We start from the raw sequence: 14,785 nt of genomic DNA, 5'->3' as shown, positions 1-14,785 counted from the left end.
AGAAAACCTACAGGACTGTGGCTCTCCAGGAACAGTGTTGGCCAGCCCTGTATTAGTGTTTAGTGAAGTGTAACCAAAAACACTCTCAGGGGTGAATTGGGGATGGCAGTCTATGGTAAGAAGTATTGAGTAGCCTCAGGAAGTTGTTGTACTGCCATGATCATCCAGGGATGGAAGTAACACATTTCAAATACTGTTGTCACTGTAATTTTGTAGCTTTTTTGTATACTTGTGCTTTCCATGTATGCAATTTTACTTTTACTTATGTGTATTTTAAATGAAGCATTTGACCTTTTTGAAAACCGTCTGAATACTTAAGTCACACTGTTAAATGTCACCCACCAAGTATCTTTACTATCACCACACAAAAACCGCTGCCCCTTGTAGAGCATAGGAAACAACCTAATTAAAATGCTATCAGCACTGTCTGCTTACTGACTAGCCATTTCACACCCATTACATAGGCACTTACTTTTTTTGAGATTGGAAAATATATTTTGTATGACACTGGGAAGATCTGCTGAGCTCTTTATGACTTATAATTCAATTACATACAATAAATGCAGGTATGCAGTTAATACTGTACATTCATTTCCTTTCTTTTATTTCATATAAAATGCTTGTCTAAAACCTTAAGGAAATTAGCAACTTAAAAATATATACTTTTTTAATGTTCTACTTTTTACTTTTAATGGAGTAGTGTTCTAAACCAGTTGTTTTCATTCTAAAATCACATTAAAGTAACAGTACTCCTACTTGAGATATTTCAGTACTCTTTCTACCTTTGTGGTACTCACCGAGTTTGCAGATCCAGCTGACTAGGACCCAGAGTGCGACCAGGTAGGGTCCTTCAGTATGATGCCACTTCCAAGTGACGATGGGCAGAGTGGTGATAGTATTTTCAGTTCCATTTCCTGTGCTAGCATTTGTCCCAGGCTGATTAGAAGGGTTTGCATTCCTTGCCTGGAATGCCAGGCTGTGCCTACTGACAGTAAGCACCACCATCAGCATTAAGATCTTACCATGCCATAGACCTGACATCTTGGAATGTAATGCTTTTCAAAAAGTAAGGCAACAACTTTAATGTTTTTTTTTGTTAGGAGCTTTGATCAATCTTGTGTCTCATTGCTTCTCGCTCTGTCCTCTCGTTCTGTTTCTCTGTAACGTCAACACCTGTGCTGACAATAAGTCTGTCTACTTCGCTCTGTCCTCCCTCATACTAAAGAACTATACACCTTTTCACCTTTGCTATTCATTGCAGTTCAAAACCCCTCCCACTCTTTAGCCAGACTTGCAGTTGAGTCTGTTCTATAATGGCAGGGTTGGAAGTTCTGCCAAACCTTACCGCCCTCTTGGTACTCATTGGCTCAGGATACAGATTTTCAAGTGTTATCAAATCAGATTTCAGACTTTCTGGTTAGGTAAACTAATCTGCCTTTTAAGATTCTGATCCTCTGCATAGGGATGCAGATTGGTTTATTCCTGTTAGTCAGTGTTAAATGTTGCTTTTTTTCTGTAGTAAAAAAAGTTGTATAAGATTAGTCTCTGTAGGTTTGTTTATTTTAGCATGAACTGTGGCCAAAATAAATGTATTGGAAGACCAGAATTACCAGAATTACCTTTTTCCTCCTCATAAGAAGGATGTACCTGCCCCCTTTGACCTCTAACCAGCAACTTCCATAAGTGCCAGTGTTTAGCCTCTATTGCCACTATGGACCTGTGTTTATATGGGAAGTATATAAGAGAACCTTAGTTTGGACCCACCATTTCCAAGAGCAGGTGACAATGTTTGCTTCCGCATATGACTTAGCATTTTTACATTCACCCTGCCAAAAAGGTACATACACAGTTAGAATCACGCAACCTTCTAAACAAAAACTTGTGACAGGTCACTCCCTCCCCCTCTACAGGCCAGAAAATGTGACACCTCAAATAATCAGAGGTAAAATAGTGAAAATATTTGGGTGTAAAACACACCAAATAGTTTGTTTATTACACTACAATTAGTTTGGTGTAAAACACTACAAGTAGCATAGTGCAAAACACTACTACTGTCTTAAGGTGAAACACAATGTGGAACCCACACTTGGTCCTGTCCTACTCCGTCCAGGACACTCCACTGCTATGGGGCAATTTATAGAAAGAGGGAAAGACAGACAAGATCACATAAAACAAGAAAGAGAGAGATGGGGATATGTTCCAGGACACTTGTCTCCCAGGAACCCTAACCCCAAAATGATATAAAAAAGTTTATATAGGTTACATCACAACCCCTTAGGCAGTAAAAGAGTAGGAGTTTCCACAATTATCATCACCTATATTGATAGTTATTGTATCAATCTCATTCACAAATGAAAGAAAAACAAATGGAATAGATTTGGCAGTATAACGTTCATCTTCAGTCTCACAAGCAATTGCTCAGTTATTATGACTATTCCAGGTAGTAAGTTAGTAGATACTAGTGAGCCTATTACTGGCTGTTAAAATGGCCAGTGGCAAAAGCCATACAGTTCATAGATGTTATTTGTGGTGGAGGTAACTTTATAAGAAACATTTGTCAGTTTAACACTTAATGGTGGAAGCGAAATATTCAAACTTGGTGTGATGTTAATGCGTGACTAAATTATCTAATACCAACACGGGGCAGACATATAGCACCAGCATGGGGCAAACATATAGCATGATAGTGTATTGGTTAAAGACATGGCCTCTCATTTGGGAGACCCGGGTTGATTTCCAGTGAAGGCAACAACATCTATCGCTTTTAATTACAAGCCGGCTGAACTAGGCTTGCCTGGTTCCTTTTTTAAATCGTATTAGTATTTAAGCAGAACAAATATACATTTAAGTATTATAAACAAATAAATACAATGGAAAATAAGTAATAGACAATCACAGGAACAATTAACATAAAAGCTAGGGGGAGTACAATGACATATTACATTTAATGTAATGGCCTCGTAACTGGACTCCCCAAAAAGACTGTAAAAGAGCTGCAGCTCATTCAGAATGTGAGAATTGCTGCTAGAATGATAACCAGGACCAAGAGAACAGAGCATATCACTCCGGTTCTTAAATCTTTACACTGGCTTCCAGTCAGTAACAGAATAGATTTTTAAGTGGTGCTTTTAGTTTCTAACGAACTGAATGGTTTAGGCTCCAAATACATTTCTGATATGTTTGGAGAATATAAACCGAGCAGGGCTCTTAGATCCATGAACACAGGTCAGCTAGTAGAGCCCAGAGTTCAAACTAAACATGGTCAAGCTGCGTTTAACACTTATGCTGCGCACAACTGGAATAAACTACCCCAAACGTATAAATGTACCCCAAACGTATACATTTTAAAATCCAGGTTAAACACACTTCTCTTTACAAGCACCTATGACTGAGCGCTTAACCTTAACCGCACTGTTTAGCCTTACAGCTTTTACAGCATCCTATGTTTTTATCCCATTTTTATTCTATTTATATTTTTGTATTCTATGTTTTATTATTATGATGTTGTTTTGATGTTTTCATTTGAGTATTTGTTTTTATCCTATTGTATTTTAATATTTTGTATTTTACTTTGTAAAGCACATTGAATTGCTTCTATGTATGAATTGTGCTATATAAATAAACTTGACACTGACAGGTGAAGTGAATAACCCTGATAATCTCGTTATCATTGCACCTGTCAGTGGATAGGATATATTAGGCAGCAAGTAAACATTCTGTCCTCAAAGTTGATGTGTTAGAAGCAGAAAAAATGGCCAAGCGTAAGGATCTGAGCGACTTTGACAAGGGCCAAAATGTGATGGCTAGACAACTGGGTAAGAGAATTTCCAAAACTGCAGCCCTTGTGGGGTGTTCACGGTCTGCAGTGGTCAGTCCCTATCAAAAGTGGTCCAAGGAAAGAAAAGCGGTGAACTGGCCATGGTCATGGCCAAGGCTCACTGAAGCACATGGGGGGTGAAGGCTGGCCCATGTGGTCTTATCCAACAGACGAAGTACTGTAGCTCAAATTGCTGAAAAAGTTAATGCCGGTACTGATGGAAAGGTTTCAGAACACACAGAGCATCGCAGTTTGTTGTGTATGGGACTGCGTAGCTGCATACCAGTCAGGATGCCCATGCTGACCCCTTTCCACTGCCGAAAGTGCCTACAATGAGCATGTGAGCATCAGAACCGGACCACAGAACAATGGAAGAAGGTGGCCTGGTCTGATGAATCACGTTTTCCCTTTTACATCACGTGGATTGCCAGGTGCGTGTGCGTCGCTTACCGGGTGAACACATGGCACCAGGATGAACTATGGGAAGGAGGCAAGCCAGCAGAGGCAGTGTGATGCTTTTGGGCAATGTTCTGTTGGGAAAACATGGGGCCTGCCATTCATGTGGATGTTACTTTAACACGTACCACCTACCTAAGCAATGTTGCAGACCAACAGTATTCCATGATGGCATTCTGCTCTTTCGGCAGGATAATGAGCCCTGGCCTAAAGCAAAAATCATTCAGGAATGGTTTGAGGAACACAACAACGAATTCAAGGTGTTGACTTGGCCTCCAAATTCCCCAGATCTCAATCCAATCAAGCATCTGTGGGTTGTGCTGGACAAACAGTCCAATCCATGGAGGCCCCACCTCGCAACTTACAGGACTTAAAGGATCTGCTGCTAACGATTTGGTGCCAGATAATACGGCACACCTTCAGAAGTCTAGTGGAGTTCATGCCTTGACGGGTCAGGGCTCTTTTGGGAGCAAAACGGGAACCTACACAATATTAGGCAGGTGGTCATAATGTTATGGCTGATCAATGTAAATATATATATATATATGAACATGAATGGCAAAATATATAACAGAATATTTTTCAAGTGACCTGTTCATATACATTAATGTGAACTACACCAAAAAAATATATAACCACTTGACAGAGTCATGAACCCCTCATGATTGATTCTAAAAACAAATGCACTTACTACCACAACCTTGAGGTGGCAATGTCAGTGGTACAGTGGTGGTTCCAAGATATAAGCTAGGAAAAAAATATATTTTGACAACTATAGTTCATAGTAAATGAACATCTAAATACCTTTTCTGTTTCTAAACATCTGTGACAACTGCGCCCTCTGCTGCCTCTCCTCCCCCTGCAGCAGACAGGCTCCAGCGTTCGACGTCACCAGCCTTCTGACACCACCGCCCATTTCACTATACATTTCACCTGTGTCTTGTTTAGCGCACCTGGTTCTCATCCTCATCATTCCCCCCAGTATATATGTTCCCTCTGCTTCCCCTGTCTTTGTGTGTTATTGTCGCTCTCCGTTTGTAAGAGCACTGTTACGCATTGCTACAATTAAACAAACAATACACATCGCCTTGGCCTCCTGCTTCTTCTTCCTCAAAGCCATCACAGAATAACACACCTCAACAAAATATGGAGCAACAAGGAGCCGAAGGCGAGGCCGGTTTTCCGGAAGCAGTCAAGGTACACTCTACTATGCTGGCCAGCTCAGGCACCGCAATGGAAACTGTGTTGAAAGCGGTACAGCGCCTAGAGCTGAGCCAGCAGAACCCCGCAGCACCGGCCGTCTTTCCGCCTCCCCAGGTTGAGTCACCATGTGTGGGGGCGATGCACATTCCGCTGCCCGGGGATTACGATGGGACGGCGGACCGCTGCCAGGGTTTCCTGCTGCAAGTGGACATCGCGCTCCAGGCGATGCATCCTGCGCCGACAGATGCCCAGAAGATCTCCTCTCTCATCTCCTGCCTGTCCGGGAAAGCCCTGGAGCAGCCCACCCAGGGCAGCTACGCCGAGTTCATCTGCCGCTTCCGAACCGTGTTCGACCATCCTCACGAAGGGAGAGAGGCGGGTGAACGGCTGTTCCATCAACAGCAGGGGACGAGATCGGCGCAGGAGTTCGCACTGGAGTTCCGGACCCTGGCAGCGGGATTGGGTGGAACGAGCGGGCTCTCATCGACCACTATCGATGCAGCCTTCGCGAGGACATCCGTTCCACCCTGTCAACCTGACACCGCCGTCCCCAAGGACCTGGGAGCGGCTGCGCTCCTGGGCAGAGTGCCTCCAAAAGGAGACGAGGCCGTACCACCGCACCACATCACACCTCCCTCCCCAAGTCGAGAGGCGACAGGCATGGCACTTCCGCGTCACCCCAGGTAGCACATGCCCACTTGCCTCTCCCCTCTCTCTGTCCACTGTCCCTGTTGAGTTCCCCGGTTTTCCGTTGATTTCCCAGTGTAAGGCGCTGGTAGATTCAGGCGCAGCTGGGAATTTCATGGATATGTCCTTCGCTCTACGTCCACACATTCCCCTTCAAGTCCTTACCACGCCCCTACCCGTGAGAGCTTTGGACAGCCGGCCACTAGGGTCGGGCTTGGTCACCCAATGCACTATCCCTCTCCTTATGGTCACCGGCGGCCGTCACAGTGAAACCCTCTCCTTTCATGTTATTGACTCGCCCACGTTCCCTGTCGTTTTGGGTTTCCCCTGGTTGTCTCTACATGACCCTGTTATCTCCTGGTCTAGTCTTTCGGGGTGGTCGCGGAAGTGTCAACGTAGGTGTTTGGGTATTTCCGTTGGCTCGACCTCGGTGGAGAGTCCAGACAGTGCTCCCGCCATGCCAATTCCCCCTGAATACAAGGACTTGGCTGCGTTTTTTTCCATAGCTAAGGCCACTGTATTACCGCCACACAGGCCGGGGGATTGTGCGATAGACCTCATTGACGGAGCCGCACTCCCTAACGGTCACATGTATCCACTGTCCCGTACCGAAACGGAGGCCATGGCCGCATACGTTAAGGAAGCTCTGGAACAGGGATACATTAGGCCCTCCAAGTCACAGGTCTCCTCGAGTTTCTTTTTTGTGAAAAAGAAGGACGGTGGTTTGCGCCTGTGCATCGATTACCGGGCGCTGAACAAGATCACCATTCCGTTCCGCTACCCTCTCCATTTGATCTCTGCTGAGGTGGAGAGGATGCACGGGGCCCTCTTTTTCACCAAATTAGACCAAATTAGTACCAGGTTATAGGAGCGCCTATAACCTGGTACTTATCCGGGAAGGGGATGAGTGGAAAACAGCCTTTAGCACCACATCTGGCCACTATGAGTATTTAGTAATGCCATACGGTTTGATGAATGCTCCATCGGTCTTTCAATCCTTCTTCAACGATGTGTTCCGGGACATGTTATGCGAGGGCGTGGTAGTGTATATCGATGACATCTTGATATACACAACTACCCGTGCTGAGCATGTCTAATTGGTACGCAGGGTGCTTGTTAGACTGCTGGAGCATGACCTGTACGTGAAAGCCGAGAAGTACCTGTTTTTCCAGTCGTCTGTGTCCTTCCTGGGGTATCGATTCTCCAGCACAGATTTGGCTATGGAGGAGCATCACATTGACGCCGTGCGTAATTGGCCGACCCCAACCACGGTGAAGGACGTGCAACGATTTTTAGGCCTCTCGAATTACTACAGGAGGTTTATCCGGGGCTTTAGGCAGGTTGCGGCTCCGATCACCTCCCTTCTGAAGGGGGGGGTGACACGGTTGCAGTGAACTGCGGAGGCGGAGCGGGCGTTTGTGGAACTGAAACATTGTTTCACCACCGCGCCGGTCCTGGCCCATCCCGACCCGTCACTCCAGTTCATCATGGAGGTGGACGCGTCCGACTGTGGGCTCGGTGCCATCCTCAACCCAACGGACGGGGAGTCGTAACATTCTCCGTCCCTGTGCCTTCCTCTCCCAGAAGCTCAGTGCGGCGGAGCAGAACTACGACATAGGTGATCGTGAGCTGTTGGCCGTGGTTCGAGCCCTGTTGGCGTGGCGGCACTGGTTAGAGGGGGCTAAACACCCTTTCCTTGTGTGGACGGACAACCGAAACCTGGAGTACATGCGGGCAGGGAGGAGGCTGACCCCTTGCCAGGCAAGGTGGGCTATGTTTTTCACCCGGTTTGTTTTTACTCTTACATACAGGCCGGGAAGCAAGAACGTCGGGGCCGACGCGCTGTCCCGCCAGCATGACACGGAGGAGAGGCCAGTGGATGATGCTCCCGTGCTACCGGCATCGTGCATCGTGGCGCCGGTGGTGTGGGAACTGGATGTGGACATCGCTAGAGCGCAGCGTGATGAGCCCTCTCCGCACGCATGCCCTGAGGATCGTACGTATGTGCCGGCATCTGTCCACGACCGCCTCATCTACTGGACGCATACATCTCCCTCCTCCGGTCATCCTGGTATCGGGCCAACGGTGCGCGCCCTGGCCTTTAAGTACTTGTGGCCCACTTTAGCCAAGGACGTGAGGGTGTACGTCTCTTCCTGCTCGGTGTACGCCCAGAGTAAGGCACCCCGACACCTGTCTATGGGTAAGCTGCACCCCTTACCCATTCCACAACGACCATGGTCCCACCTGTCAGTTGACTTCCTCACTGATCTTCCCCCTTCACAGGGCCATACCACCATCCTGGTCGTTGTGGATCGGATCTCAAAGTCCTGCCGCCTCTTGCCTCTGCCCGGCCTTCCTACAGCCCTACAGACCACGGAGGCCCTATTCACACACGTCTTCCAGCACTATGGGTGCCCGAGGACATTGTGTCTGACCGGGGCCCCCAGTTCACGTCCAGGGTGTGGAAGGCCTTTATGCAGCACCTGGGGGTCTCGGTCAGCCTGACCTCGGGCTACCATCCCCAGTCCAACGGGCAGGTGGAATGTGTAAACCACCTACAAGGAACTGCCCCTCCGCCTGCCCTGCCGGAAGCTGGCCCCGCGGTTTGTGGGGCCCTTTAAAGTCCTGAGGAGAGTCAACGAGGTGACGTATCGTTTACGCCTTTCCCCCGACAACTGTATTAACCCCTCGTTTCATGTGTCTCTCCTCAGGCCGGTGGTGGCTGGTCCCCTTCAGGGGTGTGAGGTGCGGGAGGTTCCTCCCCCCCCCGGACATCGAGGGGGCCCCGGCGTACTCCGTCCGCTCCATCGTTGACTCGAGGCGCCGGGCAGGGGGCCTCCAGTACCTTGTGGAGTGGGAGGGGTACGGCCTGGAGGAGCGGAGCTGGGTTCCGGTGAAGGACGTCCTGGCTCCCGCCCTCATACGTGATTTCCATCGGCGTCGCCCGGATCGACCTGCTCCGCGTCCCCCGGGTCGGCCCCGGGGCCGGTGTCGTTGCTGTGACAACTGCGCCCTCTGCTGCCTCTCCTCCCCCTGCAGCAGACAGGCTCCAGCGTTCGACGTCACCGGCATTCTGACACCACCACCCATCTCATTATGCATTTCACCTGTGTCTTGTTTAGCGCACCTGGTTCTCATCCTCATCATTCCCCCCAGTATATATGTTCCCTCTGCTTCCCCTGTCTTTGTGTGTTATTGTCGCTCTCCGTTTGTAAGAGCACTGTTACGCTTTGCTACAATTAAACAAACAATACGCATCGCATTGCCCTCCTACTTCTCCTTCCTCAAAGCCATCACAACATCATTTCTCTGAACCATTTCAAAACAGATCTAGTCAATATTCACCTTATTCACCATATAGTCATGAAACAGTAATGGATTATACTTAAAAAAAGAAGAAACATATAATAACCGGTTCTCACTTCCTCTGAAAAGGATACGTTGAAATACATTGACATCAAACCCAAAGTATTAATGTGAATCACGCACGGTTTTGCAACTGTATTCCATTGCAACTGAAGAATTGGACTATCTAGGAGCTCTCATCTATGAGCTTCTGCAAGCTCCCGTCTGTAAATAGTAGATTAGTTACCAACCCTGCAACTAGTTAAGAAACACAAGCATTAAGAAATGTAAACCAATGTTGTTAAGTTTAATGTTATGCTACGTCGACAGTCCTCTCCCCATAGAAAAACAGGCTGTCTTTGTTTTATCGACTTACTTGAGCAGATTCTGAGAAGTATTTTTCCTTTTATCACAAGAATGGAAAAACTGTTTGATTCTAGCCTTTGTCATTTAAAAGATTTCTTTTTTTTCTTTCTATCATGCAATGGTGCAACATTTACATTTATAAAATATATTGCAAATGCCGTTTTAGAAGTCTAAAAGACTTTAAAGGGACATGTTTAAGATGTATGCTAAATTGAAGGCAAAAAAAAAATTATTAAAATGCTAATTATATTTTATGTAGTTACATATCAGTATATAAGTATTTTTATGTTAGCCCAAATGCCTGAGAAACTTTAACTTTAAATTCTACTTTTACTGTTGCTGAAAATCTCCACATTAAAATTCATGTTAGCTCATTATTAAGCTTAAATATAAAAGTTTGCACAATTGCATTATCTACTGGAACTAAAATTACTCTCATGTTAGTCAATTGATAAAAGTTTGAACAACTTGGGATGGATTCAAAAGCTCTACAAATAATCTAAATACATCCGATTAAGTTTTTATTGTACACATCATCTACATTTTACATGTGGCATGAATTTCAATAGTTGGAAATGACGTGAGTTCCACACCAGCATGAATAGTTTGTCGAAGGCACCAGTATGGACTCCTGTGGAGCAACTTGAACAACAGTTCTGTTAACTTTTTTTTGTTCATGCTAGCACCTATGGTTATACTGGCTCATCGTAGAAACTGTCGTCCTTCTTTCAAAAGTGACTATGGATCAAGATAGTGGTTGCAGGAGGCAATTAAGTGTATGGTGATTAAGGTATCGAAAAACCGAGAGGAGTTTTCGGAAAAACACATTTTTGCGAAGTGAATGAGAACCGCGCGTCTTTGCGGGTCTGTCCCAGCAGGCCTTCCATTGAAATTGTTTTATTTCAGTAACAGTGTAGGACCCGACTCGTAATTTCAATGATCGTATTCTGCCAAACTCCTTTCGGTTTGGACCTATGCACTGGTGTTAAAATCAAGACGTTATCCCCATAAAGATCCCTGCAATGATCTGCAATGTAAGACAAAATGTTTGTAAAATGTAAAACGCGTGCTTCCTCGCTACGGGTGAACGCTGCTTTGAGTACAGTAGGCTACTCTTGAGTCATTCCGCGTGGTATAGCCAGCAAGTTAATTATGCAATTGTTTATACTTTTTAATTGGGACGAGTGGTTATCTAGATTATTCTGAATGATTTGCAGTTGAGTTGTTAAGTGTATACACTTAAATCTAACAGAACATTGCACAGTTATGTCATATTTTATACTGCAGGGGGATAATATTCTATTCTTATACATTTTCACTGTTTTTCATACAGGGTCTGTGAAGATGTTATCCAGATTTAGTTCGCTTTTGATTTGACACTTAAACGTTTAAAGCTTGTCAATTTAAAAGAAAATTGATGGAGTTCATACAAAATATTTTTTAATTCACTGCATGGTACATCAGTCGGCAAATTCCAGCTTTTTCGCCGGTATCAGGTGTAGGCGTAGTTGTCCAGCAGATGAAAATATCAAAGGAAAAAGTGACCGGTGGGAAATGTGCCAAATGAATAAATAGATTAAAAGCATATTAAATAGCCTAATATTGTGTGACCTATATGATCTGTTGTCAAGAAAACATCGAACGGTGCTATGTGGTATAGATAGTTCTACAGTGGGGAGAACATGTATTTGATACACTGCCGATTTTGCAGATGGTTTTCCCACTTACAAAGCATGTAGAAGTCTGTAAGTTTTATCATAGATACTCTTCAACTGTGAGTGACAGAATCTAAAACAAAAATCCAGAAAATCACATTATGATTTTTAAGTAATTAATTAGCATTTTATTGCATGACATAAGTATTTGATACATCAGAAAAGCAGAACTCAATATTTGGTACAGAAACCTTTGTTTGCAGTTACAGAGATCATACGTTTCCTGTAGTTCTTGACCAGGTTTGCATACACTGCAGCAGGGATTTTGGCCTACTCCATACAGACCTTCTCCAGATCCTTCAGGTTTCGGGGCTGTTGCTGGAAAATACAGACTTTCAGCTCCCTCCAAAGACTTTCTATTGGGTCTGGAGACTGGCTAGGCTACTCCAGGACCTTGAGATGCTTCTTACGGAGCCACTCCTTAGTTGACCTGGCTGTGTGTTTCGGGTCGTTGTCATGCTGGAAGACCCAGCCATGACCCATTTTCAGTGCTCTTACTGAGGGAAGGAGGTTGTTGGCCAAGACCTCGCAATACATGGCCCCATCCATCCTCCCCTCAATAGGGTGCAGTCGTCCTGTCCCCTTTGCAGAAAAGCATCCCCAAAGAATGATGTTTCCACCTCCATGCTTCACGGTTGGGATGGTGTTCTTTGGGTTATACTCATCCTTTTTCTTCCTCCAAACACGGCAAGTGGAGTTTAGACCAAAAAGTTTAATTTTTGTCCTATCAGACCACATGACCTTCTCCCATTCCTCCTCTGGATCATCCAGATGGTCATTGGCAATCTTTAGACGTGCCTGGACATGCGCTGGCTTGAGCAGGGGGACCTTGCATGCGCTGCAGGATTTTAATCCATGACGGCATAGTGTGTTACTAATGGTTTTCTTTGAGACTGTGGTCCCAGCTCTCTTCAGGTCATTGACCAGATCCTGCCGTGTGGTTCTGGGATGATCCCTTACCTTCCTCATGATCATTGATGCCCCACGAGGGGAGATCTTGCATGGAGCCCCAGACCGAGGGAGATTGACCGGCATCTTGAACTTCTTCCATTTTCTAATAATTGCGCCAACAGTTGTTGCCTTCTCACCAAGCTGCTTGCCTATTGTCCTGCAGGTCTACAGTTTTATCCCTGATGTCCTTACACAGCTCTCTGGTCTTGGCCATTGTGGAGAGGTTGGAGTCTGTTTGATTGAGTGTGCGGACAGGTGTCATTTATCCAGGTTACGAGTTCAAACAGGTGCATTTAATACAGGTAATGAGTGGAGAACAGGAGGGATTCTTAAAGAAAAACTAACAGGTCTGTGAGAACCGGAATTCTTACTGGTTGGTAGGTGATCAAATACTAATGTCATGCAATAAAATGCAAATTAGTTATTTAAAATTCATACAATGTGATTCTCTGGATTTTTGTTTTACATTCCATCTCTCACAGTTGAAGTGTACCTATGATAAAGAATTACAGACTTTTACACGCTTTGTAAGTAGGAAAACCTGCAGAATCGGCAGTGTATCAAATACTTGTTCTCTCCACTGTATGTTCAATATTTGACAGATATTCAGACAAATATTCAAAGCTCAATAGCTTGCAAACAATTTAAGCTACAGGCCTTGGGTTAGTCTCGTTATGAAAGAAAAAGGTTGGACCACACTGCACAGGTCTCGTTTTCCCGATTCCGACAGGAATTTCCAAAACGCAGGAGACCTTTTTGACAATATTATAGTCTGTCTGCACATAACCAATGAACGTCGCAAGGGAACATCAACAAATTGCATCGTCAACATTTTCAAATCTCAACAACTCTTTGAGAACATCACCAAAAAACTTTAAACCAATGTAAAACTGTTCAGGAAGAAAGGGAAATGGGCTGCTTTTTATAGACTGCTAAACTTTTTTATGGATAATATAGATATTCATATATTTGCTATGAACACATTAAAACAATGTATAGTTTAGAATTTCAATAGCTCCTTGATCACACGACCTAGACACTTCAAATCAATCTTATAATCATCAGAGTGCAGGGTCACACATTGCACAGGCATTGGTCTCCCAGCTAAGCACCTACACAATTTTAGAGAAGCACTTTAAAATAAAAATGTCAATAGCTTTCTCAGAATGAGACTGAGACACATCCTTTTCATGCTAGATTATTCCCTACATGGGGCAGAATGTTGCACACGCCCTAGTTTTCCCAAAAAGTTGATCCCAATTTATTTATAAATACACATATATGACAACATTTTTGTAAATTCAATAGCTCCCTGATAACATGACATAGATGCTTCAAAGTACAGTTATAATCTTCAGAGGGATGACTCACACATTGCACATCCTTTGATTTCCCAGTTTTAGGGAAGCATTTGAATATTAAAAAATTCAGTAGCTGTCTCAACATGAGACTGTGACACATTATTTTCATGCTAGATTATTCCCTAAATAGCGCAGAATGTTGCACACCCTTTAGTTTCCCCAAAATATTGATCCCAACTTTTTTTTAAATACACATATATGACAAAATTGCATGTAAATTCAATAGCTCCCTGATCACATGACCTAGACCCCAGTTTGTCAGGTTAGACAAATGGACCTCAGTTGCACTTGCCACCTTGCACCTTCAACATGCCTTCATTGCACACTTAGAATTGCCATCTTACTTGCATTTTTCAGTTGTTACAAAAACATGTCTACCTCTGAATCTCATTGCTGCTATTGCTGCACATGCTACTTTATGCCTTAAATTTGCCTCGATTGCACGTTTAGAATGCCTTTTAGAATTGCCATTTGTACTGCATTTTCTTTCACTACACATCTAAACATTCCACTTATAAGACACATATACCTAATACTTGTAAACTTTCTGCCCTCTTCTATTGGCACTTCTGGTTAGATGCTAGCTAACTGCATTTTGTTGTACTGTACTTGTACTTACACAGTGACAATAAAATGTAATGTAATCTAATTATCCAACATGCAAATATCCACATGTCGGGCTACCACTTAACTAGTAGAAATTAAAGACAAAATATCAAATAAGTATTATTTATTTAACTAATGAGAACAGAGAACTTTTACTAAAAATAACAAAGATGCAACAACTCTAAAACATGACATGAACAAAACAATTTTACAAAACGGAACTGTATTACAAACAATGACCAACAAGATACAAGAAGGAACATAAATATGGACAATGA

At 44.2% G+C, this 14,785-nt stretch overlaps 1 protein-coding gene across 1 annotated transcript in view; it reads right to left on the bottom strand.

Annotated features, from left to right (window-relative positions):
• Positions 1-1,289, bottom strand: part of slc9a3.1 (solute carrier family 9 member A3, tandem duplicate 1) — a 68,635-nt gene extending 67,346 nt beyond the window's left edge. The window contains exon 1 of the mRNA XM_010900880.5: positions 798-1,289. Within this exon, the coding sequence (XP_010899182.1) occupies positions 798-1,041 (244 nt within the window). The 5' untranslated portion in view covers positions 1,042-1,289. The remainder of the gene's footprint in view (positions 1-797) is intronic.
• Positions 1,290-14,785: the final 13,496 nt, after the last annotated feature.

Source organism: Esox lucius, chromosome 10 (genome assembly GCF_011004845.1).
Source record: "Esox lucius isolate fEsoLuc1 chromosome 10, fEsoLuc1.pri, whole genome shotgun sequence".
Classification (NCBI taxonomy): domain Eukaryota; kingdom Metazoa; phylum Chordata; class Actinopteri; order Esociformes; family Esocidae; genus Esox; species Esox lucius.
Note: the sequence above shows the minus strand (reverse complement) of the source record. Positions and strands in the feature narration are given on the sequence as shown.